The 26,614-nt window shown below is 48.8% G+C and overlaps 10 protein-coding genes across 10 annotated transcripts; 6 read left to right on the top strand and 4 right to left on the bottom strand.

The window, feature by feature from the left end:
• Positions 1-1,339: 1,339 nt before the first annotated feature.
• Positions 1,340-2,425, top strand: BDV37DRAFT_278462 (ABC transporter substrate-binding protein; the record flags this gene model as incomplete). The annotated part of the gene is made up of 1 exon (XM_032086055.1): positions 1,340-2,425. The coding sequence occupies one exon, from the start codon at positions 1,340-1,342 to the stop codon at positions 2,423-2,425; it is 1,086 nt and encodes a 361-aa protein (XP_031946271.1).
• Positions 2,426-4,840: 2,415 nt separating this feature from the next.
• Positions 4,841-5,976, top strand: BDV37DRAFT_294521 (amidohydrolase family protein; the record flags this gene model as incomplete). Its single annotated transcript, XM_032089648.1, has 2 exons — positions 4,841-5,207; positions 5,262-5,976. The coding sequence occupies exons 1-2, from the start codon at positions 4,906-4,908 to the stop codon at positions 5,974-5,976; spliced, it is 1,017 nt and encodes a 338-aa protein (XP_031946272.1). The 5' UTR covers positions 4,841-4,905.
• Positions 5,977-6,275: 299 nt separating this feature from the next.
• BDV37DRAFT_294523 (uncharacterized protein) lies at positions 6,276-8,758 on the bottom strand (the record flags this gene model as incomplete). The annotated part of the gene is made up of 3 exons (XM_032089649.1): positions 6,276-6,853; positions 6,910-8,579; positions 8,720-8,758. 3 exons carry the CDS (start codon positions 8,756-8,758, stop codon positions 6,358-6,360), a joined length of 2,205 nt encoding a protein of 734 aa, XP_031946273.1. The 3' UTR covers positions 6,276-6,357.
• A 3,268-nt stretch (positions 8,759-12,026) lies between these two features.
• Positions 12,027-13,968, top strand: BDV37DRAFT_278465 (GMC family oxidoreductase; the record flags this gene model as incomplete). Its single annotated transcript, XM_032086056.1, has 4 exons — positions 12,027-12,372; positions 12,425-13,022; positions 13,078-13,697; positions 13,751-13,968. 4 exons carry the CDS (start codon positions 12,027-12,029, stop codon positions 13,966-13,968), a joined length of 1,782 nt encoding a protein of 593 aa, XP_031946274.1.
• A 303-nt stretch (positions 13,969-14,271) lies between these two features.
• On the bottom strand, positions 14,272-15,858 carry BDV37DRAFT_237717 (E3 ubiquitin-protein ligase MARCH). Its single transcript, XM_032080758.1, has 2 exons — positions 14,847-15,858; positions 14,272-14,796 (listed from the first exon to the last, which is right to left on the bottom strand). The coding sequence occupies exons 1-2, from the start codon at positions 15,663-15,665 to the stop codon at positions 14,647-14,649; spliced, it is 969 nt and encodes a 322-aa protein (XP_031946275.1). The 5' UTR covers positions 15,666-15,858; the 3' UTR covers positions 14,272-14,646.
• A 43-nt stretch (positions 15,859-15,901) lies between these two features.
• pre8 (proteasome core particle subunit alpha 2) lies at positions 15,902-17,339 on the top strand. Its single transcript, XM_032078808.1, has 5 exons — positions 15,902-16,184; positions 16,240-16,259; positions 16,311-16,361; positions 16,432-17,037; positions 17,092-17,339. The coding sequence occupies exons 1-5, from the start codon at positions 16,141-16,143 to the stop codon at positions 17,208-17,210; spliced, it is 840 nt and encodes a 279-aa protein (XP_031946276.1). The 5' UTR covers positions 15,902-16,140; the 3' UTR covers positions 17,211-17,339.
• Positions 17,340-19,321: 1,982 nt separating this feature from the next.
• BDV37DRAFT_138359 (uncharacterized protein) lies at positions 19,322-20,783 on the top strand. Its single transcript, XM_032078809.1, has one exon. The coding sequence runs from the start codon at positions 19,584-19,586 to the stop codon at positions 20,589-20,591; it is 1,008 nt and encodes a 335-aa protein (XP_031946277.1). The 5' UTR covers positions 19,322-19,583; the 3' UTR covers positions 20,592-20,783.
• BDV37DRAFT_278469 (uncharacterized protein) lies at positions 20,768-22,106 on the bottom strand (the record flags this gene model as incomplete). Its single annotated transcript, XM_032086057.1, has 5 exons — positions 20,768-20,959; positions 21,016-21,635; positions 21,680-21,732; positions 21,790-22,009; positions 22,064-22,106. The coding sequence occupies 5 exons, from the start codon at positions 22,104-22,106 to the stop codon at positions 20,768-20,770; spliced, it is 1,128 nt and encodes a 375-aa protein (XP_031946278.1).
• A 399-nt stretch (positions 22,107-22,505) lies between these two features.
• BDV37DRAFT_278470 (MOSC domain protein) lies at positions 22,506-23,964 on the top strand (the record flags this gene model as incomplete). Its single annotated transcript, XM_032086059.1, has 2 exons — positions 22,506-23,805; positions 23,864-23,964. The coding sequence occupies 2 exons, from the start codon at positions 22,506-22,508 to the stop codon at positions 23,962-23,964; spliced, it is 1,401 nt and encodes a 466-aa protein (XP_031946279.1).
• Positions 23,965-24,190: 226 nt separating this feature from the next.
• Positions 24,191-26,392, bottom strand: BDV37DRAFT_294525 (nucleobase:cation symporter-2 family protein; the record flags this gene model as incomplete). Its single annotated transcript, XM_032089650.1, has 3 exons — positions 25,975-26,392; positions 25,745-25,911; positions 24,191-25,692 (listed from the first exon to the last, which is right to left on the bottom strand). Exons 1-3 carry the CDS (start codon positions 26,064-26,066, stop codon positions 24,191-24,193), a joined length of 1,761 nt encoding a protein of 586 aa, XP_031946280.1. The 5' UTR covers positions 26,067-26,392.
• Positions 26,393-26,614: the final 222 nt, after the last annotated feature.

The following is a 26,614-nucleotide window of genomic DNA, read 5'->3' on the forward strand; positions in this document are numbered from 1 at the left end:
ATATCACTGATTGGGAAAGATGTCTCATGATCAAACAGTCACCGTCTATTTTAGAAAGATTATCCCGGAGTGCTCGGGACGGTAAGGTGGTATTGCCAGCACAACAGCAAATACCTTCCGTCTATGTTTTGACCCTATCAGTGAAGGTCATGTGGACTCAGCCTTACTGATCGTCGCCGGACATTAAATAGAAGGCTGAGATATGGCTCAATTTGTGGAGGACATTGGAAATTTGACACATGCTCACTTTTCTAACATTTATTTACTATCATGACTTCTATCAGGACTAACTGTAGTATTAGGGTCGATCTACCATATCTTTCTGACATCAGCTTATGGGTTGCCCCATCTCACCTTCTTTCACACAGTGAACTATTATCTCGTGACATACCATATTCCTGTCGATTGAAACTATCGGACAGACAGTACTCTCGGACACATTGAAACGCTCATGGATGAGTATATCTCCCCTAATGATCTCTTAGAATGATCGTCTTTCAAGCGCAAAAATGGGTTCATTGTAGAGACCCAGAATGCCAAGCTTGTTGATCATCGAAGTCCAGCTCGAGAGGGAGGATGGATCTAAGTAATTTCTGTCCCTATTATAGCACCCCGCCGCGATTATTCTCATTCTAACCCGCTAGACATGTCTCATCCGTATAGTCTAGCTGTCATATTTTAAAATGCGAGAGGTACGATGCTCATAAGGTTAGCTACAAAAGCCTGTATGCTTCAAGGATTACCCCTGATCCAAGCTAGTAGACAACAAGCTTCATGCCGTTAAGTTGATCCCTCACTGACTCCGCAAGCCGTTAAAAACGGCATATAATTGCAGAATCTATGCCAGAAGATGGCGTAATGGTTACCAAGTTGATACCTCACGACACCCTAATAGGATCTATTTATGAAGGGGACTAGGCGTAATAGGCATCTGTTTAGCTGACTAGTTAGTTCTCGAGGAGTATAAGTTGTACTATTCCATCTGGGAGAAGTACCGGACCACCTTCTACATGTCCTATGTGTCTTATAGCTTCCCGCCCTGGCCCCATGAACTTAACCTAAGCTGGCCCTCGGATGAGGAGGAGGAGGATCTACCAAAGGTCGTGAGTCATCCCACACTTAGCGGCAGAATCTCCCCTGAGTTCGACAATTTAGCCTCAACAGAAAGGGTCATGCCTTTCAAAATCTTAGGTTCTCTAAGAACTGGGACGACTACTGTTCACTACATTGGACATAATTGCCTCGGCTCATCGTCTACTTTCCCACCTAAGCTGCTCATCGACAAACCGCAACCCTCTGGATAAACCATACTCAACACATGCAGCAACAAGCAGGAGAAATGGGCCGATCATACGTTCAAATTGGTGCCCTTGCCCCCCTCAGCCGGCCGGGCTGGATCGATGCTGGGAGGCACTTGCTTGCGGGGCTCGACCTGGCCATCGAAGAGGTTAATAGAGCTGGCGGCATCGCTGGAAGGCCACTTAAGCTGGTAGTCAGGGACACAGCGGCTGACCCCCAAAAGGCCACAGCCGCTGTAGACGAACTCGCTAGCCTGGGCGTTGTCGCCTTGGTGGGTGAGTACCACAGCGTCGTCGCCCGCGCCGCCGCCGTGAGGGCTGATGCTATCGGCTTGCCATATCTCTGTTCGTCTGCCGTCCTCGATAATCTCACTGAGCAGCCAACAAACTGGGTAGCGCGCCTCGCCCCCGCCCAGTCCAAGAGCTGGCAGGCCTACGCCGACTTCCTTTTGGCCATGTCTCATAACAACATCGCCATAGTTGCCGACCCCACGAGTGTCTACTGGGCATCCGGAATTAGGATTCTACGGGAGCATTTCGCTCCCCGCGGCGGCACGGTCATCGAGTTCAACATACGCGAACTCGGGCCTGGTGACATATGCGATGAACTCGCTCGGCAAGATGGACGTGTCACAGCTCTCCTTCTTCTAGTCGGCTTGCCAGAACCAGCGGCTGCTATCGTCAAGGCCGTCAGGCATGATCAACGCCTCGCTGGACTCATAATGGGTGCTCCAGCTGGACAACCGGAGTTCGCCGAGTGGGCAAGGTTGCTTGGCAACGATGGCGCTGCCATACCTTTCCTCCGTTACCTACCCGAGCGGCTCAGCCCGCTAGGGGCTCGTATTGAGACCGCACTCTGCCAGAAGTTGGGTGAGATGCCCTCCTTCGTCGCCTTCGAAGGCTACGACACGATCACTATCCTCACTGACATCTTACGCTTTCATGGAACGAACCGGATGCACACTGCCCCATCATGGGGACGCGTCTTCATTGAAGGGACCCGTGGTCCGATCAGTTTCTCCCGCATCCCAGGCATCAATGTGTGGCAATGGGCGTGGCCGTCAGTCCAAGTCGTCGACCGGGACCCTGCACACCCCACACGCTTCCGGACCCTTCATACTGCCTGAGCAATTTTGGCTGTGATGAAGTCAATATAGGCATTGAAAAAGTCAGAACTAGTGACCCTATAGGCCTGAGTTATCCTGATCGGGCAAGTCTCTGTCTGGTCCTCATATCCTGACTACCAGGCACAGTATAATCACTAAATCCAGGTTCATCTTGTGTCTAGCTATCCTGCCTACGCCAGGCAATCCAACCATTTACTCCTAACTAGTGATCCTTTACCCTGGATTGGCACCCCAGAACTCAGTTAAGGATTTCCGATAGCCAATTCAATTCTATGTGTCAGGTATCCAGCTTATAGAGTACTCCTTACGCTGATTGTCGACCTACCACTGCACGCGAAGTGGCGACACGGCTTCTAGAATGATGGACGACTGCTATTGCTTCTCTAGTTCCAGTCACGTAGCACTGTTTCTATAGCCAAGCATGCAGCCACTATAATAGATTAGAGGGCGCGCAACGAATGAGTTGACGCAATCGTGGCAGGGGCGTATATTTTTTTTGGGAAGCACGCTTATGATCGTCAGCGGATCTGGATAAACAACGCGGGCAGATAATATCAGGGGCGCTTCACGGATGGGATCTGGCAGTTTAGACAGAGCCTTGTCTCGACCAACGGCGGTACAGGCGACAAGCGACATTAGTTACTCGCCCAGCCAAAGTCAATCACATCAGTGGTGTGAAGAGGCCCAGCAGCTTCATCCTGAGTGGCTAACCCTTGACACTCATGGTTACCACTTGGCATAGGTACAGGCGGGAGTAGCCCACAGGCCGAATTATCACCCACGGTGGACTACTCCCCATGGTATTAGAGCATGCGTTCGGAAACCGTCTTTGCTGGACGGATCCTGGCCGTCTGGGTCGTAAACATACTAGCTCGTTGGAGCTAGGGCTTGAGAACACAGGCACTGCTCCAAGTTTCATAGTTATCATATCGGAGTTTTAAAGCTACGTAGAACTAATTTATTGGCCCCCAAAAATATATGGGTCCGAGAGAGAACAAAAGAGTTGGCGACTGGGGTCAATCAACGCTGAATAAACAGGGAAAAGGAAGAAACCGTCGATATCTGTGGTTATGATATCTATTCTTGATAAATCTATTAGTATTCTAATACTAGCTGGCTCTAAGTTTTATTTTCTACCACTATTTTATAGCACCTTTCTACGTAGTTTAAAAATTAAATTCATATTAACATAATTCCCTTTTGTAAATACTACACCTTTTATCTAGCCAGGGGAGATTGATATAGAACTGAAGGAAATATTAAATAAAAGATCCAGGTATATTATATTTAGTAAACTGGCTAGAAAATAGAAGATTAGGATTCTTCAATAGTATTAGAACACTCAGTTCTACAGCTTTTCCTAGAACTAGATATCAGGGGGGTATTCCATAGAATATAGAATAGGATCAAAAATTTAGATATAGTGGGGTTTATCAGGTAATCAAAAAATCGGCCTTATGACTTCCAGTAGATGACTGCATAACCCAAGTGGTAGTACATTGAATATCTCCAAAGCAAGCTTTGAATTCTTTGTTTCTCTATGCTCAGGGTCTATAAGCAGTCCGAAGCTCACTTTAGAGTAAACCTAACATATGTATCCAGTTTTGCCCATCTTTACAAAGAATTACATATATATTAAATTTCGAAGATAGATGACCTTGAGGCAGAATATCTTAAGGACAACTACTCACAAATACACAGTGCTCTCTAATCCTGAATCGCTTCCTAATGATCTGCGCCTATTTTGGAACCCGGCAAACCCCCCCGTCGGTTGTACGGACCCATACTAATAATTTGCGGGGTAACTCCGTCGGCTACGGCACCTTCGAGCGTCCCGCGCACGTCGGATACTGCACCTCCCATACACCCTTCCACTGTTAAACCACCTCGTACTAGTAGAAACCAGGATTAACAATCAGGTCTGCTTCCGATATGCGGAGTGACGGCTTCCGTTCGGATGCAACCTACACAAGCAGCGGCAACCAAGCTAACAACTTTGAAGCTATCATAGAATACATCAGGGGAGATCTGCTGTGTTTGCCATTTCCAGCAACTATACAAAATAGCTTCAATGGTTTTTATCAACTTGCTAACAGAACAACCAAAGGAACGACTCAGAGCTGGTTTCCGATAATTCTAGCTAGATATACCACCAAGCTCCTGGCGGACCCAAACATACTAGAGCCCACTTTCCCCACACTCAGCAGCAGCCGTCGGTAGTGAGGTTGAGGATGAGCCAGTTCCACGCAGCCATACGTACTCTATACCTGCTTTTCCCATCGGAAGTGCGGTACACATCCGCCAATGCCCGCCCATTCAAATGATATAAAGCTGGCGCATTCGACCAGTTTGGCTCTCATCATTTACACCCCCTCGTCTTGTACAATACCTACATCTGACCCCACGTCCCCTCACAAAGCATACTCCCACCTCCAGACTACCCCATCTCCAACCTGAGTTCAACAACAACACAACCAACAATGCTTGGTAAGATCGCCCTTGAGGAAGCCTTCGCGCTTCCCCGCTTCGAAGAAAAGACTCGCTGGTGGGCAAGCCTCTTCTCCACGGACCCCGAAACCCACGTCAAAGAAATCACCGACATCAACAAGATCCGCATCGAGCACGCAGACAAGCATGGCGTCGGCTACCAAATCCTCTCATACACAGCGCCCGGTGTGCAGGACATCTGGGACCCCGTAGAAGCCCAAGCGCTCGCCGTCGAGATCAACGACTACGTCGCCGAGCAAGTGCGCGTGAACCCCGACCGATTCGGTGCTTTCGCGTAAGCCCCCTCTCACCCCAACCATCATGCAAACCATACTAAACAAACCCATAGCACACTATCAATGCACAACCCCAAAGAAGCCGCCGATGAGCTCCGCCGCTGCGTCGAGAAGCACGGCTTCAAGGGCGCCCTGGTCAACGATACCCAACGCGCCGGCCCCGACGGAGACGACATGATCTTCTACGACAACGCAGAATGGGATATCTTCTGGCAAACCTGCACAGAGCTCGACGTACCCTTCTACATGCACCCCCGGAACCCGACAGGCACAATCTACGAGAAGCTCTGGGCTGATCGCAAATGGCTCGTGGGTCCTCCTCTCAGCTTCGCACAAGGCGTCAGTCTACACGTTCTCGGCATGGTCACGAATGGTGTGTTCGACCGTCATCCCAAGCTGCAGATTATCATGGGTCACCTGGGTGAACATGTTCCCTTCGATATGTGGCGCATTAACCACTGGTTCGAGGACCGGAAGAAGTTGCTGGGTCTTGCTGAGACGTGCAAGAAGACGATTCGGGACTACTTCGCTGAGAATATCTGGATCACTACCTCGGGGCACTTTTCAACGACTACCCTGAACTTCTGTATGGCGGAAGTTGGGTCTGACCGGATTCTGTTCTCGATTGATTATCCGTTTGAGACTTTCTCTGATGCTTGTGAGTGGTTTGACAACGCGGAGCTCAATAAGACAGATCGGTTGAAGATTGGACGGGAAAATGCGAAGAAGTTGTTTAAGCTTGGTCCTTACAAGGATAGTTCCGCTTAGATTCTTGAATGATGTTATGAATGTATTCCATTTCATTTATTAGAAACTTATGTCTCATTGCAAAGGGTATTCGCTTAGATATGACTAAATTCCATGGATTATCCCGTGCGCCATGCTGTTCCTATTCATCCCTCCGATCTATCGATCATTATTCTCTCACGTTCGTAAATTCGTAGATACGTCGGCCTTTTTTTTCTTTTTTTTTTTTTTTTAATTCTCCCTTTGTCTTTCTTTCTGTTCTTTCTTTGTTTTCCTTTATCTTTTCTGACTTCCACACGTTGAAAGGCAATCACTGAAAGGCGCAATAGAAAGAGGAGAGCAAAGAAAAGAACAAAGCCTGATTGTAAGTTTTCACCAGCAAAATCCATCTCATCAACCGTACTAAACTTGAATACGGGAGTCAACGTGCCACTGTCCAGAGCTCTGTCCCTGCCCAGGCAACTGCATCTGAGCCCTGAACTCAGCCATCGCACGAGTCTGGGCCCGGGCAAATTCCTGCTCCTGCTCCTCCGCCTCCGTCCAGAGTTTTTCCAACTCCATATTCCGCAGGATTTCGCACTGCCGCTGGTGCTCCTTCCACTCTTCCTCCCAGATCTCATACGAACGAGGCAGTCGATCCATGATTGGATCAACGAAGCAGCTTTTAAGATCGAGGTTGATAGTAATGATCTCGCTGTAGTTCTCGATGGCGCGGCTCAGAACATCCCAGCCTGCAATTAAGAGGCGGGCGAGATTATCACGCTCGATGTGAAGCCCTTCTTCGCGGAGAATCTGTCGATTGCGGATATTGAGGAAATCACTGTAGACGTATGTGTCATACAGATCTTGGAAGACAGCCAAGAGGTGCTTTTCGAGCAGGCGCGGCTTTCGGAGGTTTCTGTGATCGCCGTTAGCTCAATAAGGCTGAGTAATAGCTAGAAGAAGGGCTTTTACCCAATGATAACCCGAGCCGTCTGTCGAAAACGCTGATATACGTCGAGATCCTGATTCTTCGCAATCTGTATGATCCAATGGAGGACCTGTTGTGAGATGCTGAGCTCACTCTCAAGCTTTTTGTCGAGCCAGGCAAGGTATTGGACCATTGGAATCGCCAGTTCTTGGACCTCTCCGACGACGGGAGCAGAGAGAAATTCCTTAGCGTGAATACCGTCGGGCTTCACGTCACGACGGAACAGAATCCACTCCATGCGGAGGATAATGTTGGTCATGGCAGTAAAGCGTCTCTGAATGTCGTCCTTCAGATGGTCTGCACGAAGTATGATCCTCATCTCTTCGAGGATGTTAAGCTTTCGCTCTTCGGCTTCATGAAGGCGACGCTGCATATGTGGGTTACGAGCAGGCATTGGGGTAGTGCCAGGCAGAGGCCTTCCCGTTCCGATGGGAGGTTGAAAATTCGGGGTGGGAGGCTCATCCGGCATAGCCATTTCATCCATGGAGAGCGTCCTCTTGCGCGTCTGGCTGCTACAAGTGCTTCCAGAGAGTGACATGGAGCCCTGGATTGAAGAGAAGGAAGCCTGACCTACGTTATGACTGCCAATAGCCCCAGATAGAGTATGCTGAGAGGAGTGGAAGCTCGGTGCATAGTGTTGGTTGTTCTGGTCATCGCGAGTCCTGGTATCACTAGTACCAGAGACGAGGTGCGACACAGATACAACCGGAGATAGTTGGCTCAGCGCCCTTTCCGATGAGTCATTACTGGCAGCAGACGATGAACTCGAAGGGACATGCCTGGCTTGGATATGGGCCTTCCTATCCGCCATAAGTTGAGGCGCAATGGTGGATATAGGGGCTGCTCCAGAAGCAACATCTTGAACAGAAACATCATTGGCGGGAATCGCATTAGAAACTTTGTGGGCGCCAGTGTCGTCAAGGGAGATCCAGGCCTGAGAGGTAGAAGTCATGGATGCGCCCTTGTCGGAGTCGACACGGACAGAGATGGCAGACGAGATTTGAGAGATAGGAGTTGGTGCCGTATCGGACTGGCTGTGAACAGTAGTGTCACTATGGAAAGTGGAGTGTGAGGTGAGCGAAATTCTGGGCTTGGTTTGTCTGAGGTGACTGTCAGTTGTGACAGGACAGCCAACGTGAGTTGCCAGAGGGGAGACTGTAGCAGAGTTACCGGCACCAAGGTTTCTCATTCGCAGGGACTCTTCGAACACTTTTGCGATAGCATTATTATATGCCTCCTCGAGGTCCTTGTCGATGACCGCCGGATTCTGCTCGCATGACTCGTAGTAGTCTGGAAATGGCTCGGTGGTTGAAAGACTTAGTTCAGAATGGACAAGAAGCGGGGTGACGGGGGGGCTGCCATGAATGCTTCTTCTTGAGCTTGTGTTGCTAGACAATGAGCTCAGAGGGCGTCCTTGATCTCCGTCAGAGTCGGACTGTTTATGGAGATCCAATTCGGTATGCGTCGCGTTTGCAAGCATAGAGGCAATCCTCTCTTCATCGGAATGTGGAATCTCAACCTGAGAATCTCTGTACTTGGTTCTCGGCAAGGTCTTGTTCTTCAAGAAGTTAAAAGTGAAGGTATGGAGGCTAGAGAGATTCTTTTTCGCATTCGCCAGTTTATATTGGTCCTCCATCCGAGACCAGCGACGCTTCTTGGTGAAAGATATCTGAGGGCTCATGATATCAAACATCGTCGAAGAATAGCACAGCGGGCTTTATCTGATAGATGAGGTTCAGAGAGGAGTAGGAAGAAGTTTGATATTTAAATGGTCAAAGCGTAGCAAATTTGAACTGGTATGAAGTACTTGAAGAGGTTGGTTGTGGGAGACATCGAGAGACATAATATAAGATACAGGAATGAAGGGAGTAAGTGTGCTTTTGATATTGAAGACCCCATTCTGACTGCACACTCGCTCAGAAGATAGTAGATCCATGTAGAGTGTTATTCACTTCTGATGGGTTACGTCCAAGTGTTTGGGAGGTTGCCGCCATCTGCAGTGAATATCTTTCTGAGTCCCTGGTTAGGCAAGTAGCTTGTTCAGCAACTTCCCTAGTAGCAACGTTGCAGTTTCTTGATCTCTATAAGATGCATCTCCCATGTTGGGCACAGGATATGCGTTATGATCCTTCGATATTCTTTCCAAGTAAACATCACATCTTGCATATCGAGCTATATGAAGAATTTAACCCAGACAAAGTTCGAAGATCGGGTGCATTCTTCGCTGTGGCTTGCGTAACACTTAGCATCCAAGGGGAGGAGCTATCTTTTCTTGTGAGGAGGGCTACCCAGAACACCTGGTTCTTCAAGAGCGTAATATAGTTCGGAGATCTCCTTAGTACAGGAAAGCTAGAGAAATGGCATGTATTGAGAGTATCGTACCAGCCCTTGTTGTTAATACAATGGATAAGCAACCTTGTCTATTCCTGGGCTGCAATTAGAATTTTGTATAGATATGATTCTAAGAATGCAAATACCACCACAGACAATGGAACAATGAACCAACTTATGAGGAAAGTAACAAGCAATACTAATATTAGAAATATAATTGAAACTAGAATGTACAATTCTCGACATAATCTACCCATGTCAACTAGGCTATTAGCGGCGATGAATAATTCTTATTATTGCCAAATCCTGGATCGAGTCTGCTTGAGAGAGAAAATAAAGAACATAGCACTACGTCTTATGAGGACACATCTGTACTACCGTCAGCCTTAGCGTTTTCTAGGAAATGATGAGAAGTTTGAAAAATTACAACTAAAATTATCTTTGTCTCCTAGTTCAAGACGTAGCATTTAGCAGCTTGCCAACAAGGCACTCAGTCAAGAACGGGGGTTTTTTCAACGATAAATAAAACATCCCTCTGTGGAGATACGTAGTTCTTGATTAGAATCACGAAATTCAGAGCGGCTCTGAAGAAGGACAAATCATCAATCCGGTTGCCCTAGATATAGATGACTACATGCCTTTCGTCAGCAAACATTCTGGCCAATCTACGCGCGTTTTCAATGTTGGCAGCTCTCAGCTGAGAAGCCACATGGTCACGAGATATCGAACAAGATAGTTATATTTTACATTACCTGGAATTGTGCTTACCAGGGAAAGGTAGAAAAGGCCAGAAAGAGGATCAGATATGCGGCATCTATTTGGATGCGGCGATATTCCACGGAATGCATTTGTGTTTCCTTTGTCAACCCACCATTAGGAAATATATAGTTTAAGTTGTCCCCGGGCTGTATGAATCGACAACAAAACATCAAGTTCAAGTTTCTAGTTAATCGAATGTATTTGCCAACTGCGAACCAGAGAGTGATTCAAGTGGGCAGATATGATGGCGATTAAAACCCCCTTATGGTTTACAAAGGCATGATGAATTTGATTTGCTGTGTTCGAATCAATATCAGGTATCAGTCTAGACAAACTAGTTGCGCCCAAGGATAACGGCTTCTGCTTCATGAATGGCTTCCTGTCCAATCAATTTATGGCGAAGGCGGATGGCCGACGGGGTGGCGAGACGGAGGAGCCGTTAAATAAGAGAGCTTGTAAAAGCGGCTGGCTTAAGACACTCCTCTTCACTGTAGTAGCTTCATGGGTGTCTAGCTCCTCCAGCCACATCAGCATAGGGTATGGATTGCCGGCATTGACATTTCCGTACCCCGTGAAGAGGACCTTGAAACCGTGCAGGATCCAAATAGATTTGGGTTTGAAACACCAGCAGTGAGTAGGACCCATATCCCGGTATTCCTGGAGTCTTAAAACGTAGTAGTAGAAGGCACAATGTCTCGACCAATGCATCATTTCCCGCAGGAATCGATAAGCGGCTCGGCCGGAGAGATTTGAGTTCCGATTCATGACCAAATAACCCGGACTTAGTATGGTACACTAATACTGAGTAGACATTTGATGGTTGAACTGCTACTGTTGAGAGGATCCAGAATTGATCCACCAGGAGAAGAGAGCCACCCATGTCTACCAGACCTTATTCAACCCCTTCGCCACGCATCTATCCATAGCCAATATCGATACTAGTATCACCTAATCGTTCCTAAGTTGCTCTCTTCTGGGAAAGTTCTCCGTAATCGCGCTGTCATATATTAAGTTATATTATGCTTTGCCACAGTCAGGGACTCAGGGTCCGCTAAAAGCTTACTAGAACCAATCAACCGAAAAGCACACCCTCATTTCGGACCGGTTCTAGTTTCGAGTCTCGGCATCTTCGCCAACGGAACCTTGACTCTGGCGTAATTTCGGAGTGGAGGTCGAGAGAATGACCCTTGCGCTTCATGGCGCGGCGATCAGTTCGATGAGGCAATTTTAAACCTATGGGAAACTTCGGATCCTAGACATTCTGCCGGGCCACTTTGGTTAGACTATTCCTGACGGGTCGGGACTTCACCGGTGGATGAATTACTCGGCATGCCGATTCTGAATAATACCTTAATAATGTGATTTTGATCCACTTTGGACGCTTCGCTACCGCAAAGATGTACACTAGAGATTGTTTAGGATTAGCTCGAATGTTCCTGACAGTAGTGTGTATTGCAACGTGCTCACCATCGATTGCAGAATCATACCCTGAGTATGAGAACGAACCAGCTTTACTTTTATTCAGTAAAGGAAAAGGAGAGGACACCTGCGGGTGGAAAACTGTACTGGCACGGTTAACATGCTTTCCAAGACCTTATATGAGATACTAAGCCTTTCACTACTCGAAAGCATACCATTCAAGGATAATTCCACGAAGGGACCCTCAGCTCAATCTTATCAGATCAGCAACGCCCGCCAGTTGCGGCAAAATTCTGAAAAGATTCGATGAATGGACCCACTAAAATAAGCTGATAAATCCATGTCTGCTGAAACATTAGCATGCTTACAAGTTGCTTATGGATCAGTAGCTTCATTACTAGAGGGAAGCTAGGATTTGCAGACGATTTCGCTATCATGCCATTCATTCGCCGAGCCGTTGGTATCCAGCATTAAAGTGGATAGAACCTTTGAATTAGGCTGAATTTTAAAACACTATGGACTACATATATAGTGGTTGATGCCAGCCCTTTGTGGTTCAAGGTGGACAGAGACCGACGCTTCACATCCAAACATGCTCTTCTCGTTGGCATTCCTTAGTGCCTTGTCGCTGGCCACGGCATCGCCGGCTGGACGGGCCAAGAACACTACGGTATACGACTATATCGTTGTGGGAGGCGGCACGAGTGGTCTTGTGGTCGCAAACCGCCTTTCTGAGAACCCCGATGTCTCCGTTCTTCTGATTGAGGCCGGTGCTTCTGTGTTCAATAACCCGGACGTAACCAACGTTAACGGTTATGGATTGGCCTTTGGCTCGGCTATCGACTGGCAGTACCAGTCTACCAACCAGACTTATGCAGGAGGTAGCCAGCAAATTCTGCGCGCTGGTAAGGCCCTTGGAGGAACCAGTACGATCAATGGTATGTTTCTATGGTGAATCTTTTTGTCGACATGATCCACTGACAACCACAGGAATGGCTTATACCCGCGCCGAGGATGTCCAGATTGATGTTTGGCAGAGAATTGGAAACGAAGGTTGGACGTGGAAAGATCTCTTACCATACTACCTGAAGAGCGAAAACTTAACTGCCCCCACCAGCTCCCAGGTTTCTGCTGGCGCTGCCTACAACCCTGCCGTGAATGGAGAAGAAGGTCCTCTCAAGGTCGGCTGGTCGGGAAGCCTAGCCTCCGGTAATCTGTCAGTTGCTCTGAACCGTACGTTCCAAGCCGCTGGTGTTCCCTGGGTTCAGGATGTCAATGGAGGCAAGATGCGTGGTTTCAACATCTACCCATCCACCATCAACGTTGACCTCAATGTCCGTGAAGATGCTGCCCGGGCGTACTACTTCCCCTTCGATGACAGAAAGAACCTCCACCTGTTGGAGAACACTACCGCCAACCGTCTCTTCTGGAAGAACGGCTCTGCTGAGGAAGCCATTGCGGATGGTGTCGAGATTACCTCCGCTGATGGCAAGGTCACTCGTGTGCATGCAAAGAAAGAGGTCATCATCTCTGCTGGTGCCCTGCGGTCTCCCCTGATTCTCGAGCTTTCAGGTGTCGGAAACCCAAGGTAAGTGCTCTAGTGATGCTCAACCATTATCTATCCCTGCCTCTAACCCTTGTAGCATCCTCAAGAAGCACAACATCACCCCTCGCGTCAATCTCCCCACCGTCGGTGAGAACCTTCAGGACCAGTTCAACAACGGCATGGCGGGTGAAGGATACGGCGTCCTTGCCGGTGCCTCGACCGTGACCTATCCTTCGATCTCAGACGTCTTCGGCAACGAGACTGATTCCATCGTTGCATCTCTCCGGTCCCAACTCTCCGGCTACGCCGCGGCGGCCGTCAAAGTCAGCAATGGCCTCATGAAGCAGGAGGACCTGGAGCGCCTCTTCCAGGTCCAATTCGACCTCATCGTCAAGGACAAGGTCCCTATCGCCGAAATCCTCTTCCACCCCGGCGGTGGAAACGCCGTGTCCTCCGAATTCTGGGGCTTGCTCCCATTTGCCCGTGGTAACATCCACATTAGCTCCAATGACCCGACTGCCCCCGCAATTCTCAACCCTAACTACTTCATGTTCGAATGGGATGGCAAGAGCCAGGCCGGTATCGCCAAGTACATTCGGAAGATCCTCCGCAGTGCACCATTGAACAACCTTATTGCGAAGGAAACCAAGCCCGGTCTCTCTGAAATCCCGGCCACTGCTGCGGATGAGAAGTGGGTTGACTGGATTAAGGCTAACTGTATGTTGAATCCTTTCTTGACTCCAATGATAAGTCTGACGTGAATTTTCTAGATCGGTCCAACTTCCACCCCGTCGGAACTGCTGCCATGATGCCCCGTTCCATTGGCGGCGTTGTCGACAACCGTCTCCGTGTCTACGGTACTAGAAATGTTCGCGTGGTGGATGCGTCTGTCCTGCCCTTCCAGGTTTGCGGCCACTTGGTTAGCACGCTTTATGCTGTTGCCGAGCGCGCTTCTGACTTGATTAAGGAGGATGCGAAGAGTGCTTAGCTTAATAGACAAAGCTACATTATCGGAGGGACAGTGTCCCGTCCAAATTCGTGCACCTCATGAAGAGGGAGTGGTTTCGAGACTTGTTTGTCGAGGTAGACTTCTCTTCTGTTGTTGTTGTATGTATTATTAGTCGGCAATTTGGTGGCTGCTTGAATGCAGTGATCTTTGGTTACATAATTGAATACGGAAATTTTCTCGGGCTAAGCACACGTGTAGAGAGTATGACATACACGTGTCAACCTAGGTTGCTGTAACTCATACTAGTACTACAAGATTGAAGAGAACGAGAGATGCAAATCTTTCCCATGGCTGCAACAGCTGTATCAATTATTATTAAGTTACATAAGGTATGTACTGCATTCAATCGAAAACGCTCACTACTTGAAGCGCCTAGACTGATCGAGAAGGTGCAGTTCGACCCTCCCCTTGAACGATGGCTGGTTTGTAAAGAGGGATACCATAGGAAGAACAAGACGTTCAGGCCAAGGATCCAACTTCTCAGACATTGTTCAAGAGTTAACGAGGGTCAGGGGTTTTCTCCGCACATTGACTGATTGGCACGTCATTGAGAAGGACCGTGACAACTCAAAGTAGTGCGTGGAAATGACCTAGGGAACAAGCTGTTGACATGGAACACTATACGAAGACAGTATATGGTCTTCCATAGGGATATCATTATTCCTCCTTTTTACGATGCTCGGGTTTCTCAGGAGAAGGATCATTTTCCTCTTCATCCTCATCGTCAGGCAATGGGACATCCATGACACGCTCCCCGGCTTTTTCTAGGGCCCTCCGGCTCCAGCTTCTTACGCCTTTGTAGACAGCCTGATCAATATTAGCAAAAGCATACATCACGCTTCGTTGAGCACACTTACCCAAAGGAAACTGCAAACGCCAACCAGGATGACAACCCAAGTGATTGACGCTGCTCGGCTTCTGCCTGTGGTCCTGCCACTACTGACCAAGCCACTAGGGCGAACATGCCACCACTGCCAGGGTGACATGGCGACTATGGCTTTGATGAACGACAGAAAGCCTAATGACGCCAAACCTTTCACAAAGTGTGTAATCCATGATGCCTGCTTTTCAGTCGGCAAGACGCTAGACACAGTACTGGAATCCCAAAAATCAGAGTAGATGATGGTTTCCATGGGGTTGACGTAGAGGTTAATGATTGGGTCAGCAACAAAACCAAGGGTAAAAACAGTGAACATCAATATCAACAAAGTCAATCCAAGCTGCGCGGAAGTACTACTGATCCAGCGCGCCCATGTCAGGCGTTCTAGCCGGTACTGGAAGCCACAAGTTGGGCAATGCCAAAAATTCCTTTTGCTATAGCCCGGGTCCGCATGTCGCCATGCTTGAAGACAACCCTCGTGGACATATCGTGAAGATCCTTTGCACTTGCAGGGACGTAGGAGTCGGCCGAGCTCCGCATCAGAAGACTCGTAGACTACCCGTGCTTTGGGTTGGAGGAACCCAGGGATGTTATCGGAAGGAGGATGGAAGGTAGGTAGAACTGTTTCCAGACAGATGCGACATACACGAGGTGGGTAGTGCTTCTGAGAAGACTCCGGCGGAGGGGCAGCCGAATCATCATGTTGGTGAGTATCTTCAAACCTTTGGCCTGCCTCAGGATTGGGAGCCATGGAAGAATTCGGCCACTGCCAGAGTGGCTCCTGGTTCGGATTCATTATGGCTTCTGCCTAGTTTCTTTCGCGATTATGCGGTCATGTCACAGTGACCAGATCTACCAGCGACCTGGTGAGAATGTACAATCGACTGTTTAGAAGGGTGTCGATTGAATGGTTGGGCAGAGACATAGAACAGGGAGCAATTGAGGGGAGGGGAAGGGGGAGAAAAAAAACGAGAGAAAAGGGAATGAAAAGGACTACCGCGCTTTAAAGGTGAAGTGGAGAGAGAAGCTGATGGAAACGGCGCTAAGTGCTCGCCTAGCGTCACCGCCTTAGGCGCATCTTGGCATCGGCGCCTGAGGTAACCGACGTTAGGTAAGGTGCTGCTGCGTCAACATCCTGTCGCCTGCTCTGTCCAGAGGGAAGCTTCACTTGGTCCCCACCACGACTTTATCCTATCTTCATACCCCCTCATCTGTCTCCATACCTCTTTCCAATCGATCTTCAAAGCTTGCGGAGATAATCAAACGACCTCATGGCGGACCGCTATTCGTTCTCTCTCACCACCTTCTCCCCCAGGTAAGACGAGCTCTAGCTACATAGAGGAAAACTGTCAGCTAACATTGACTTGTAGTGGAAAGCTGGGCCAAATTGGTAACATATACTGTCTCAGACTAATGATGAACATTTGCTAAATAAACTCAGAATATGCCTTGAACGCTGTCAACCAGGGCGTAACTGCGCTCGGAATTAAAGGTATGAGCGTTATCTCATAGCTTCCGTCCAGCCAGCTCAAGTAGTTGCTAACTTATCTTGCATTGACTAGCAACAAATGGAATCGTTCTCGCTACTGAAAAGAAATCGTCTTCACCACTCGTCGACCCTTGCTCTCTTTCCAAAGTTTCCTTAATCACGCCCGACATTGGCACGGTGTACGCGGGAATGGGTCCAGACTACCGTGTACTGGTCGACAAGGCACGCAAAGTTTCCCACACTGGTTACAAGCGTATCTATAACGAACACCCCCCTACCCGTATATTAGTGCAAGATGTTGCGCGTGTCATGCAAGAGGCCACCCAGTCCGGTGGTGTTCGACCGTACGGTGTCAGTTTGTTGATCGCTGGTTGGGATGAGGGTGTCGAACCTGAGTCAGAGGAAGCTCAGAAGGGCGATAGTGAAGATGAGCCTAGAAAGGCAACCGGTAAGACGGGTGGTATCTTGAAGGGTGGCCCGAGCTTGTATCAGGTCGACCCAAGTGGTAGTTATTACCCATGGAAGGCTACGGCTATTGGCAAGCATGCTACGAGTGCGAAGACATTCCTTGAAAAGCGTTACACTGAAGGTCTCGAACTCGAAGATGCTATCCATATTGCCCTGTTGACGTTGAAGGAGACCATTGAGGGTGAGATGAATGGTGACACAATAGAGATTGGTAAGTCTCAATAACCTCATTGCCCAGTTTTGGACCCAAACTGACTAGGTATAGGTATTGTTGGCCCTCCTGCCGACCACCTACTGGGTTTTGAGGGCGTGGAAGGTGCCCAGGGGCCCAGATTCAGGAAGTTGACGAAAGAGGAGATCGAGGACTATCTTACCAATCTATGAATGATTTAAGTATGGACGTATTGGGCGGTTTTGGACCTTGTAGCATAATAGACATATGTCGAGACTTGCGAGGTTCCCATACATGCTAGCAAAGATTTTCTACGACGATTGATCTTAACGTACCGAAGCATATTGAGCTTTGTGACGCTGGACAACAAAAAGTAGTGGCGCATGTCGGCGTGTCATCATGTCCAATATTACCCATCAATTTTCGGAATGAACACGGCTCTATAATTGCATGATCTGATACTCCAGCTCTAGTACAGCAGGATTGTACTGGGCCAGGGTGTAGAGAGCTTTGGCTTCAACGGGTTGCATAGGAACCTTCCGCGATCTAGTGTAGTTAATCTCTGGTCCGGATAGTTCTCAGGCACTCCTGGCTTATTAGGGATTAGTGCTAGTAGTGCTTGGTATAATAAGTACGAGGGAGGCGTTACATAAGTCTGGATAATCTGAAGGTTCACCCTGGTCGAGTAGATACCCAACTGTGGGAAAAGAGGGCCATTCCGGGGAGCGGTCCCCTGACAAGCCCACATTTCCTGGGTTCGGATATCTGGGGGTAATCCGGGGGGGAACAATTGAACTGAGCTCATCTATTGGTTTTGAAAAGCATCATATGGACATCGATATGGGCCCCTGTTTGGCTTTGCGTCTCCAATGGAGTGTACGGAGCCCGTGGGCTGTTGCAGTTGCCTACCGCTCAAGGATATGGACAGCTTAACAGTAGTAATGAGATAATATCTGTCTCTATCCCATTGAAACCCTTATCATCACACTAGCTTAGAAATCTTGTATTGGCGAATTTTTCTGCCACGGCTTAGAGAAAGCGCATCCTTCTCCTGGCTTTCCAAAATAGACAAGGATTCGTCTTCAGCCCTCTCGTTACTCTCATGTCTCCTTCTTTCACTCGGCCTCCGTTTCTCTTGGGGCCGGCCGAGACCAGGAAAGTTCCACTCAAGTCCATGGCACGACTTGCCCGGTCCTGACGCCGCTTGGCCGGCGGTTTATGGTTGGAGGTGGAGCCATCCACATAGCACGTTTTTACTGTATATATGGACGCATTGGGATAGTTAGGTGTATGGCTGATGTCGTTTTGAGTACATGATACTGGGTGGCAAGAGAGGGGGTCTAGAATAAGTAAACTCATATCCAACGTCGAGAATCTTTTGGGTGTGACTAATTCTATCGCTAGGGTTGTGGAAAGGGTCCAGAACCAAAGAGAAAATAAAATAAAATAAAATAAAATAAAGTAAAACTTCGAAAGAGAATAAAAGAATATAAGCAACGTCGAAGTCTTGGTCAAAGGCTACATGTAAGCCTGTGCCTGATGAAGAATAAGCCCATGGTGTAGACTAGCCATTTTAACATAAACTGAATGCTCGAGTTCTATATCCTACAACACGCAACTCGAGCTAAACCTCTATGCTAGTTCTGTGGCCATGCAAGTCGGACTTTTGAAGTGTCCGGCGCTTTGAACAAACACGGGAAAGAATTGTTGGATACGACAGGGATGGAGATTCAAGGGCGCTAAGTCGCCACATATTTGGGATCAAAATAGGACTTGGAAATATCTTTGCGATATGACCGGCTGAAATCAACATATCGTGATGTAGTTGTTCCTCATGTTGTCCATCGCGAAAGAGCCCTATAGTACTGTACATCGCAGACATGCTGAGAGCCAGTTCTTTTGCATGTCTATCATATCTGGGCAGGCTAGGGGCACTATGTAGTATGGTAGTCATGTGCTAGGTAAGCCATCCACAGTCCTCCGTACTACTAACCTTTTGATGCCCCATGGGCCATGATTAGGGGTCCAATGGCGTATCAATCGTGCCATATGGCTTGCCAGTTTAGGCAAACGGGTTGTTTTGGCCCGCGGAGAATCGCCAAGAATCGTACCAGATACGGTTACTGGTCTGCTACCCTGGTCTTGGCCAAGTGAACCAACCCCGAATACTACCTTAGCAAGCGTCATTAGTTCCTGCGGAATACGAAGCCACTGAATCTTAGTCCCAACGTGACTCCGGGGTATCGCCTCCAGCTAGTCTAGGCCAACACAATGCCTTTCTTTGGAAGGAGGAGGGAAAGAATTGTCTAGAGCTTTCACATAACCTCGATATGATACGGTTTACCAGTTAACAGTCGCTCTATTCCCACATGTGCCGCTCTTTTGACATGTACAATCTCCGCTCATTACCTCGGATGTTGTTGGTCTGACGTATAACATTTCTTGGTTGAGGAAAAGGCAAGAAAAAAATATAAAATTAAAATTAAAATTAAAGAGAAAAGCAAGGGAGAGAAGCCAGTGGTAGCCTCTCCACACTTTTTCCAGCCCAGATCGTCAAGATCATCATCACCATATACCACCGCATCATGTCAAATATTGTGAGCCAACTTGATGGCATTTCCGGTGAGCTTGCGGGCACTCAATATGGGCTCAAAGCGACCCTTCTCTTTTTCATCTCCATCTCCATTTACAATGTAATTGAGCTGGCAATCCTTGTGCTATCGACATTCCGTCGCTGGACGGGTCTATACTTCTGGAGCTTGCTACTTTCGGGCTGCTTGGGAGTTATTCCATACTCACTCGGCTTCATGCTGAAGTTCTTCACACATGCCAATTCTTTCTTGTCTGTTACGTTGCTTACCGTCGGCTGGTGGACAATGGTGACGGGTCAGTCTATTGTCCTCTATTCACGGCTACATCTTGTCATCCGCGATGAGCGCATTCTTCGCCGAGTGCTATGCATGATCATCGCAAATTTCTTTCTTCTGCATGTCCCGACTTCCGTCTTGACGTATGGTTCCAACGTCCCCGATCGATCACCTCTATTCGTCAAAGGATATAATATCATGGAAAAAATCCAGATGACTGGTTTCACCCTACAAGAGGTGATAATCTCCGGGCTCTATATCTGGGAGACGACCAAACTGCTTCGGTTGGGTTCGAGCCGACAAAATCGAAGAATAATGCGCCAGTTAGTCGGAATCAATGTTGCCATTCTTGTGATGGACTTAGCCCTACTTGCATTGGAATATGCCAGCTTCTATGCTATTCAGATCACGCTCAAGGGTGTCATATACAGCATCAAACTTAAGTTGGAGTTTGCCGTGCTCGGGAAACTGGTCGATATGGTTCATGGGCACAGGCATCCGGGTACGTTCGGCAATGACGTACAGTGGTATTCATTAGAGTATGAATCTAGTCCGACTGCGCCGGCATCGTCGTCTGATCTATTGGGTAGAATCAGCTTCTCACGCGTTGTTCAAGATGGGACGAAGCGACCACACAGTTCACAGAGCGATGGTTGTCCGGACAAGAAATTCACGATGAAGGTATCGGATTTGGTTAAACGTCGCCCTCCCGAGGAAATCATCTAATTACTTTTTGTACATCTCCATTTTATTTTTGTATATACCCATTATGACTTTTAGTCCATTACAGCCCGCATGGGCTAAAACACTTGCAGCTACACAAGCCAACCGCCTAAAAAGCAGCTGTTTCATATCCTTCATCCTCATGTTAATATGACCATAACCTCAATGCAATGTAAACCTCAAGCAGCCCCATCACTCAACCCAGCATCGTCGCCTTCAACCCAGCCGAATTCTTCATCGGAATCTTCATCCTGGCTATCCGCAATCTCATCGACTTTGCGTTTCCGTTGGCTAGCTGATACGCTCGTTTCAACTGGCTCTTGAGGCAGGATCATTGGAGGCGGAGTCTTGTCTACCCCACGCAAACCGTCCTATTCACTCATGTGAGTCATCTGTGAGTCCTGCACGAGAATTGAACCAAGCCTACCGTCTCAATCTTGAATGGCACGATATTCTCGTCCAATCTCAAAGACAAAGTCTTTCCCGCTCTCTTCACTACCTCCGCGAATCTAATGCTCTTGGAATCCCCCTCGTCCTCGGGCAGAAAGTCCCGAAAAATGGCAACTCTCGTATGGACACAATTCTCCCATGTTCCGCCTGCGATAACCGGACACAGAGTTGCACGCGGTTGGCCTCTGATTCGGGTATGTGTCTGGTTGACTAGAAGTATGGCTAAGCTATGTGTAGCTGCTAGTTTCACGAGTTGGTTTCCCAGGTCGCTTGTGACATTCCATTTGCGGTTCATTAACCAATGAATCTGTGTCTTGTCTGTGATTCCTGACTGGGGTAGACGGGATTTGAACTCAGATGGATTAGGAAAATATGATGGGAATAGCCCAGATACAGAGTCGATGACGAGAAGCTTCGCATCCTCTGGGGGAAAGCCCTTGGGTGGGCGGATGAGGAGAGCTAGCAGATGAGGTAGCGACCTTGCATGGAAGTAGATCAAGTTCTTGATAGGGTCTTCTGGTGTATTAGATGATGTGGCATCAGAGGACTTCTTTAGCATGCTTGCCAGGCGTACTTTCGGGAGTGGAGATCCCGTATCTGAGTATGTTAGAGCCAGTTCTCACTGGAGTTTGGTTTCGTACCGATCCATATCACTTTGTCCCCATTCCGGAGGGCCGATGTGACAACGCTCAGACTGCAGGTATACTGTTAGATCAGTAGCAACGTGCGACAGGTAGAGATTGGACCTTACGCCAGTGATGTTTTCCCAGCCCCAGGAGGGCCGAATACCTCAGTGACATGTCCACATGGTATTCCATTGGAGTCTATATCGCTAGTACGTCCCGGCATATCCTCCAGGGAAGGCGGACGGATGGCCTCATCTAATTGGGGAATACCCGTCGATATAGCGCCGGAGGCAGACGCGGCAGACGCGTGCAGAGACTGCGACGCAGGAAAGGAGACAACGCGATCTACACGTATCGTTAACTTATCAATCGTTTCCTATCGAGTTTACAAGAACTCACGAGGCTCCTGAGTGGAAAGACCGAGGTAATCCTGCTGGTTCATGGTGACGGCAAACGCGAACCCGGCGCGTCAGGCCTGTCGGGATCAAATGATGATAGTTGCGCACTTCGGAACACTCGAATACTGTCGACCTCTCATTTTGGTGTCGCAGTATGCTCCAGCTTCGCTGTGGGGATCCTGAGTCTAGCAACTGCCGACCGTGGTGGATGGTGACTACGACGTTCATTAACGAGGAATTGCCGATTCGGATTGGATCACGTCGGAGTTTAATGCAATTAAATCTAATCTCCGTAGATCGTCATTTTTCCTCGACGTCTGATATACGGGCGTTATTCTTGTCCAACGTAGTTAACTTTAAAGCTTATCCTCACCTTATATACTGTCTCTATGTGAAAGCGTAAGATATACAAGTGTCTTTTCACTTCGCAGACTCGTGCTTCAATGCTGAATCCCACTGAACCCATACTCGGCTTCAACACCGTGAGTCACTATGCTATGAACACATTCTCAACTCTAGCCATTATCTGGCTTCCTGTCATTCCTATAGCCATATTCTTAGTCTCCCATAAATACTACCAATTCACAAACTACCCTCCCAAAGGGTGTCGCAAGCTAGGTCTCCCACATCACAAAACCAACCTGCACGACGAATACGACCCCAAATACAGCCAATGTGTGCTCGAGAAGCACACAGACCCAGAAGACCAGCCCTCATGGCGCATAAAAGCGCTCTTTGCATACCCGATCAAAAGCTGCGCCGGGATCGAGCTGGACACGGCCGACGTCGTCCCCACAGGCTTCACCTACGACCGCCAATTCTGCTTCGCCGAATACATCACCCCCAAAGCCAGTAACAACAACAACCGGTCTGAACAAGCCCACTGGACAGCAAGGACGCTCCGCGACGGCTCGCTCTGCAGAATGGCTCTCATCAGACCCGAGATCTGGGTCCCCGACCCCACAGCCGACGACTACTCCCGGGAGCTCCAGGAAGTGCGATCCCAAGGCGTCCTGGTCATCCATTACCCGCGAGTCGCGGCCGGTATGCTCTCGCTCCCAGTGAAACTGGGCATGAAGCTGGGCCTACTCTCGAAGGAACTATCCTTCCGAGTCCCCTTCTCCCCTCCACAAGACGGAAGTTCCGAGACGACGTATCCATCCACCCCCGTCAAAATCTGGAAAGACACCCCCCTGGCCCACGACTATGGCTGCCACCTCCCGCCCTCACTGCGCCGTTTCCTGGACCCTGACCGTGTCCGCGGCCCCCTGACCCTCTTTAGGGTAAACCCATCCCACCACCGGGAAATCTTCCGCAACGCGCCCCGCAAAGAGCATCTGGGGTTTCAGCCAGTGACGGGCTTCGCGGACGCGTACCCCATCCATCTCCTCAACATAGCCAGCGTGCAAGACATAGCGAGTAAATGCAAGGCAGATATCCCCGAGCTAAGTATCCGTCGCTTTCGGGCGAATATCATCGTCCAGGGTCCGGGGGCTTATGAGGAGGATCATTGGAAACGGGTGAGAATCGGTAAATCTGGCTCTGGCTCTGGCTCTGGCTCTGGGGGCGTGGAGGTCTACACTGCTTGTCGGACTATTCGGTGTAAGTTGCCAAATGTGGATCCGGATACTGGGGTTAGGCATCCTGTGGAGCCGGATCGGTCGCTGAAGAGGTGGAGGAGGATCGATCGTGGCGATTTGACCAATGCTGCGCTGGGGATGCAGGCTGTTCCTGCTGTGAGAGGTATGTTTGCTTGTTTCTTTCGTTCGGTTTGTTTGGTGCGTTAGGCTAATCTTTGTAGAGTTTAGGGTTTGTGTTGGGGATGGGATTGAGGTGCTGGAGACCGGGGAGCATTGTTATATTAAGATGTTGAAGCCTGGGGAGAAGGTGGAGGGGGTTTAGGCTTGGATTTTACTTGTATAAATGTCTAAAGCCTGGGTGATTCTGGATGGTGGTCTTTCTTTATGTGCTGGACGATATCATTTACAATATGTATATTTACGAATACGTACTAACTTGGAAGTCAGATAGGTGATGCGAGTCACTACATGTGAAACTCAACAGGGTATCCTTTCATTAGACCCTTCTCAAGGGTCGTTATATACTAGCAAAAAAACCAAAACCATTATTATACAGTAGCCGGACCAGCCTGGGCGCCCTTATAGTCTGGGGACTCCGAAATGTCCCTCGTCTCTTCATTCTCACTCCGGACCTCGCTACCCCTGGCCTCCATGATGGCGGCCTCTTCCTCCGGATCTTCCGGGATAAGAAGGTTGAGAACCAACCCCAGCATAGCGGTGACTGCGAATCCGTTGGTCATAACGAGCACCACAGCATCTAGAAGCCCCTGCAGGGAGTGGTTATCACCACTGTAGGTGAAGAAATATTGGAACCATTCTGGCACCAACGTGGCAGCCATACCGATGGCGAAAGAGGCCGTGAGGATGAAACGGTTGCGACGTGTGAATGGGATGGTGGAAATGATACGGATACCGGAGATAGCGACGGACGAGAAGAGGAAGGTAGTCATACCACCGAGGACAGAGCTGGGGATGGCGACAAGCGCGGCAGCGAACTTGGCGAAGATGCCCATGATGACGAGGAAGAAGCAGCAGCAGTATCCAGCCTTGCGGTTTGCGCACTTCGTCAGAGCGATGACGCCGTTGTTTTGGGCGAACACAGACATGGGTGTGATGGTGCATAAGCCTGCGATCAAACAGGTGATACCGTTGCCCAGGACACCACCTCTAATGCGCGAATCGAAGTTGGGCCCCTCCACTTCCACTTGAGAAACGTCGCATGTGGCTGTGATGTCGCCGATTGATTCCATCATGATCACGATGTAGACTGCTAGTAAGGGGAGGATGAGTGGTGGGTATATCGATAAGGGGAATGTCCGGACCCAGATGAAGGACGCTACTGGGGCTGCGTCAATGCCTGAGCGGTCGAAGTAGCCACATGCTGCCGCCACAATGCATCCAACCAGCAAACCGATGACGACGGCGCAGGATTTCATGATGGGGGAGCCAAATCTTTCGCACAGAATAATGGTCACGAAGACCAGGAATCCGAGACCGATGAACTCTGCACTACCCCAGGGTAGAGCGTGCGGTGCATCTGCACTGGGGCATAGGGCACGGGCGGAGGGGTCGCTGCCACAACCGCCTGAGCCTCCCGCCCAGTCTTTCATGCCGCTCTCAATGAGAGATGCTCCAATCAGTAGGACAGTTGGTCCAGTAACCAAGGCTGGGAAGACACGTTTCAAGACCTTGGAACTTATGAATGAAAGGCCGATTTCGAGTAAAGAGCATAGACAGGAGGTACCGAGGAGAGCTCCATAGCCCTTCGGACAAGGCAGACGGTTGCCCTGGGCATCAACCGGGCAGTATCCGGACGAATACATTTGAGTAAAAGCTCCCGACGCTACGGTAATAATCGCGAACGAGGTACCAACAACTGAAATCAGGCCCGTACCCATCGAGTATGGCGTTTTGTAGATGTGAATGCGGGTCATTTGAAGGGCAGACAGCAATCCGGATACGATCAGAGAGGTCGACACTAGGTATTGGTAGTCTTCATCTCCAAAGTTGGCTCCGGAAGAACCACCCAGGAGGATTGGCGGCGAGATAACTGAAGAAGTTAGTGTTACGCCCCCCGAGTCATAATAGGACGATATGCCAACCTCCAGCCAACATAGCTAGGGCATGTTGTAAGCCCAGAAGAAGAGCCAGAAAAACTGGGACTCGATCCTCGAGTCCAAAAAACGGGGCCGATCGCCTCGTTTGCTTCATGAAAGGAATTTTGGGTGTGAAAAGGTATGCATAATCGTAGTCTCCTATTAATCCATCCCTGTGGATAAATCGATCAGATCTATGTTCAAGTTATATAGGGCATCCGACAGTAATAATGTACCTCGTGGTGAAGGTTTTGACAATTCGACGGCCTTTATCGGCCCAAGTTTGCTTGGGACGTAGGTCCGGACCAATCTGATCTGGTCCATCCATGTTGGGGAGCTTTGGGAATGTGTCGCAGCTGGACAACTGATATCTCTTCTGTCGACGGAACCACGTTTGTGATCACGATGGAGGCAAATTTCTCCAGATAGATAGGGTTCGCTTCCGTATGACGAACGATCGCGGGGAGAAGGTCTTGTGAACCAGGGTATGAATGATGATTCAAACTGATATCTCGAATCAAGATCGCGGGGAAACGTGAGTTTTATGTTTCCAAGAGCTCTCTAGACAACAATAATCCCTGGGGAAGCCCGATCAGATTTTGCAAATTTCCGAGAACAAAGCGATACGATTATCGATAAGTGACGAGCACATGCGTCAATGAATCGAATAATTTATTTAATAAATTTAGTTGGTTATCTATCAAGGATAAGTCTAATTTGAGATTTAGTCCCTTGGCGCCCATAACAAGGGAGATCTCGGAGAGACCTCGGCAATGGACGCGAATCATTCGGGCTTCAGGTTTGAAGACAAACAGTGATGCAAACGATTAAAGTCAAGAATTCCATGAGAGGGGATCCAATGAGCGATGTTCGCTG

The sequence above is a fragment of the Aspergillus pseudonomiae genome (assembly GCF_009193645.1).
Source record: "Aspergillus pseudonomiae strain CBS 119388 unplaced genomic scaffold BDV37scaffold_4, whole genome shotgun sequence".
Lineage (NCBI taxonomy): Eukaryota > Fungi > Ascomycota > Eurotiomycetes > Eurotiales > Aspergillaceae > Aspergillus > Aspergillus pseudonomiae.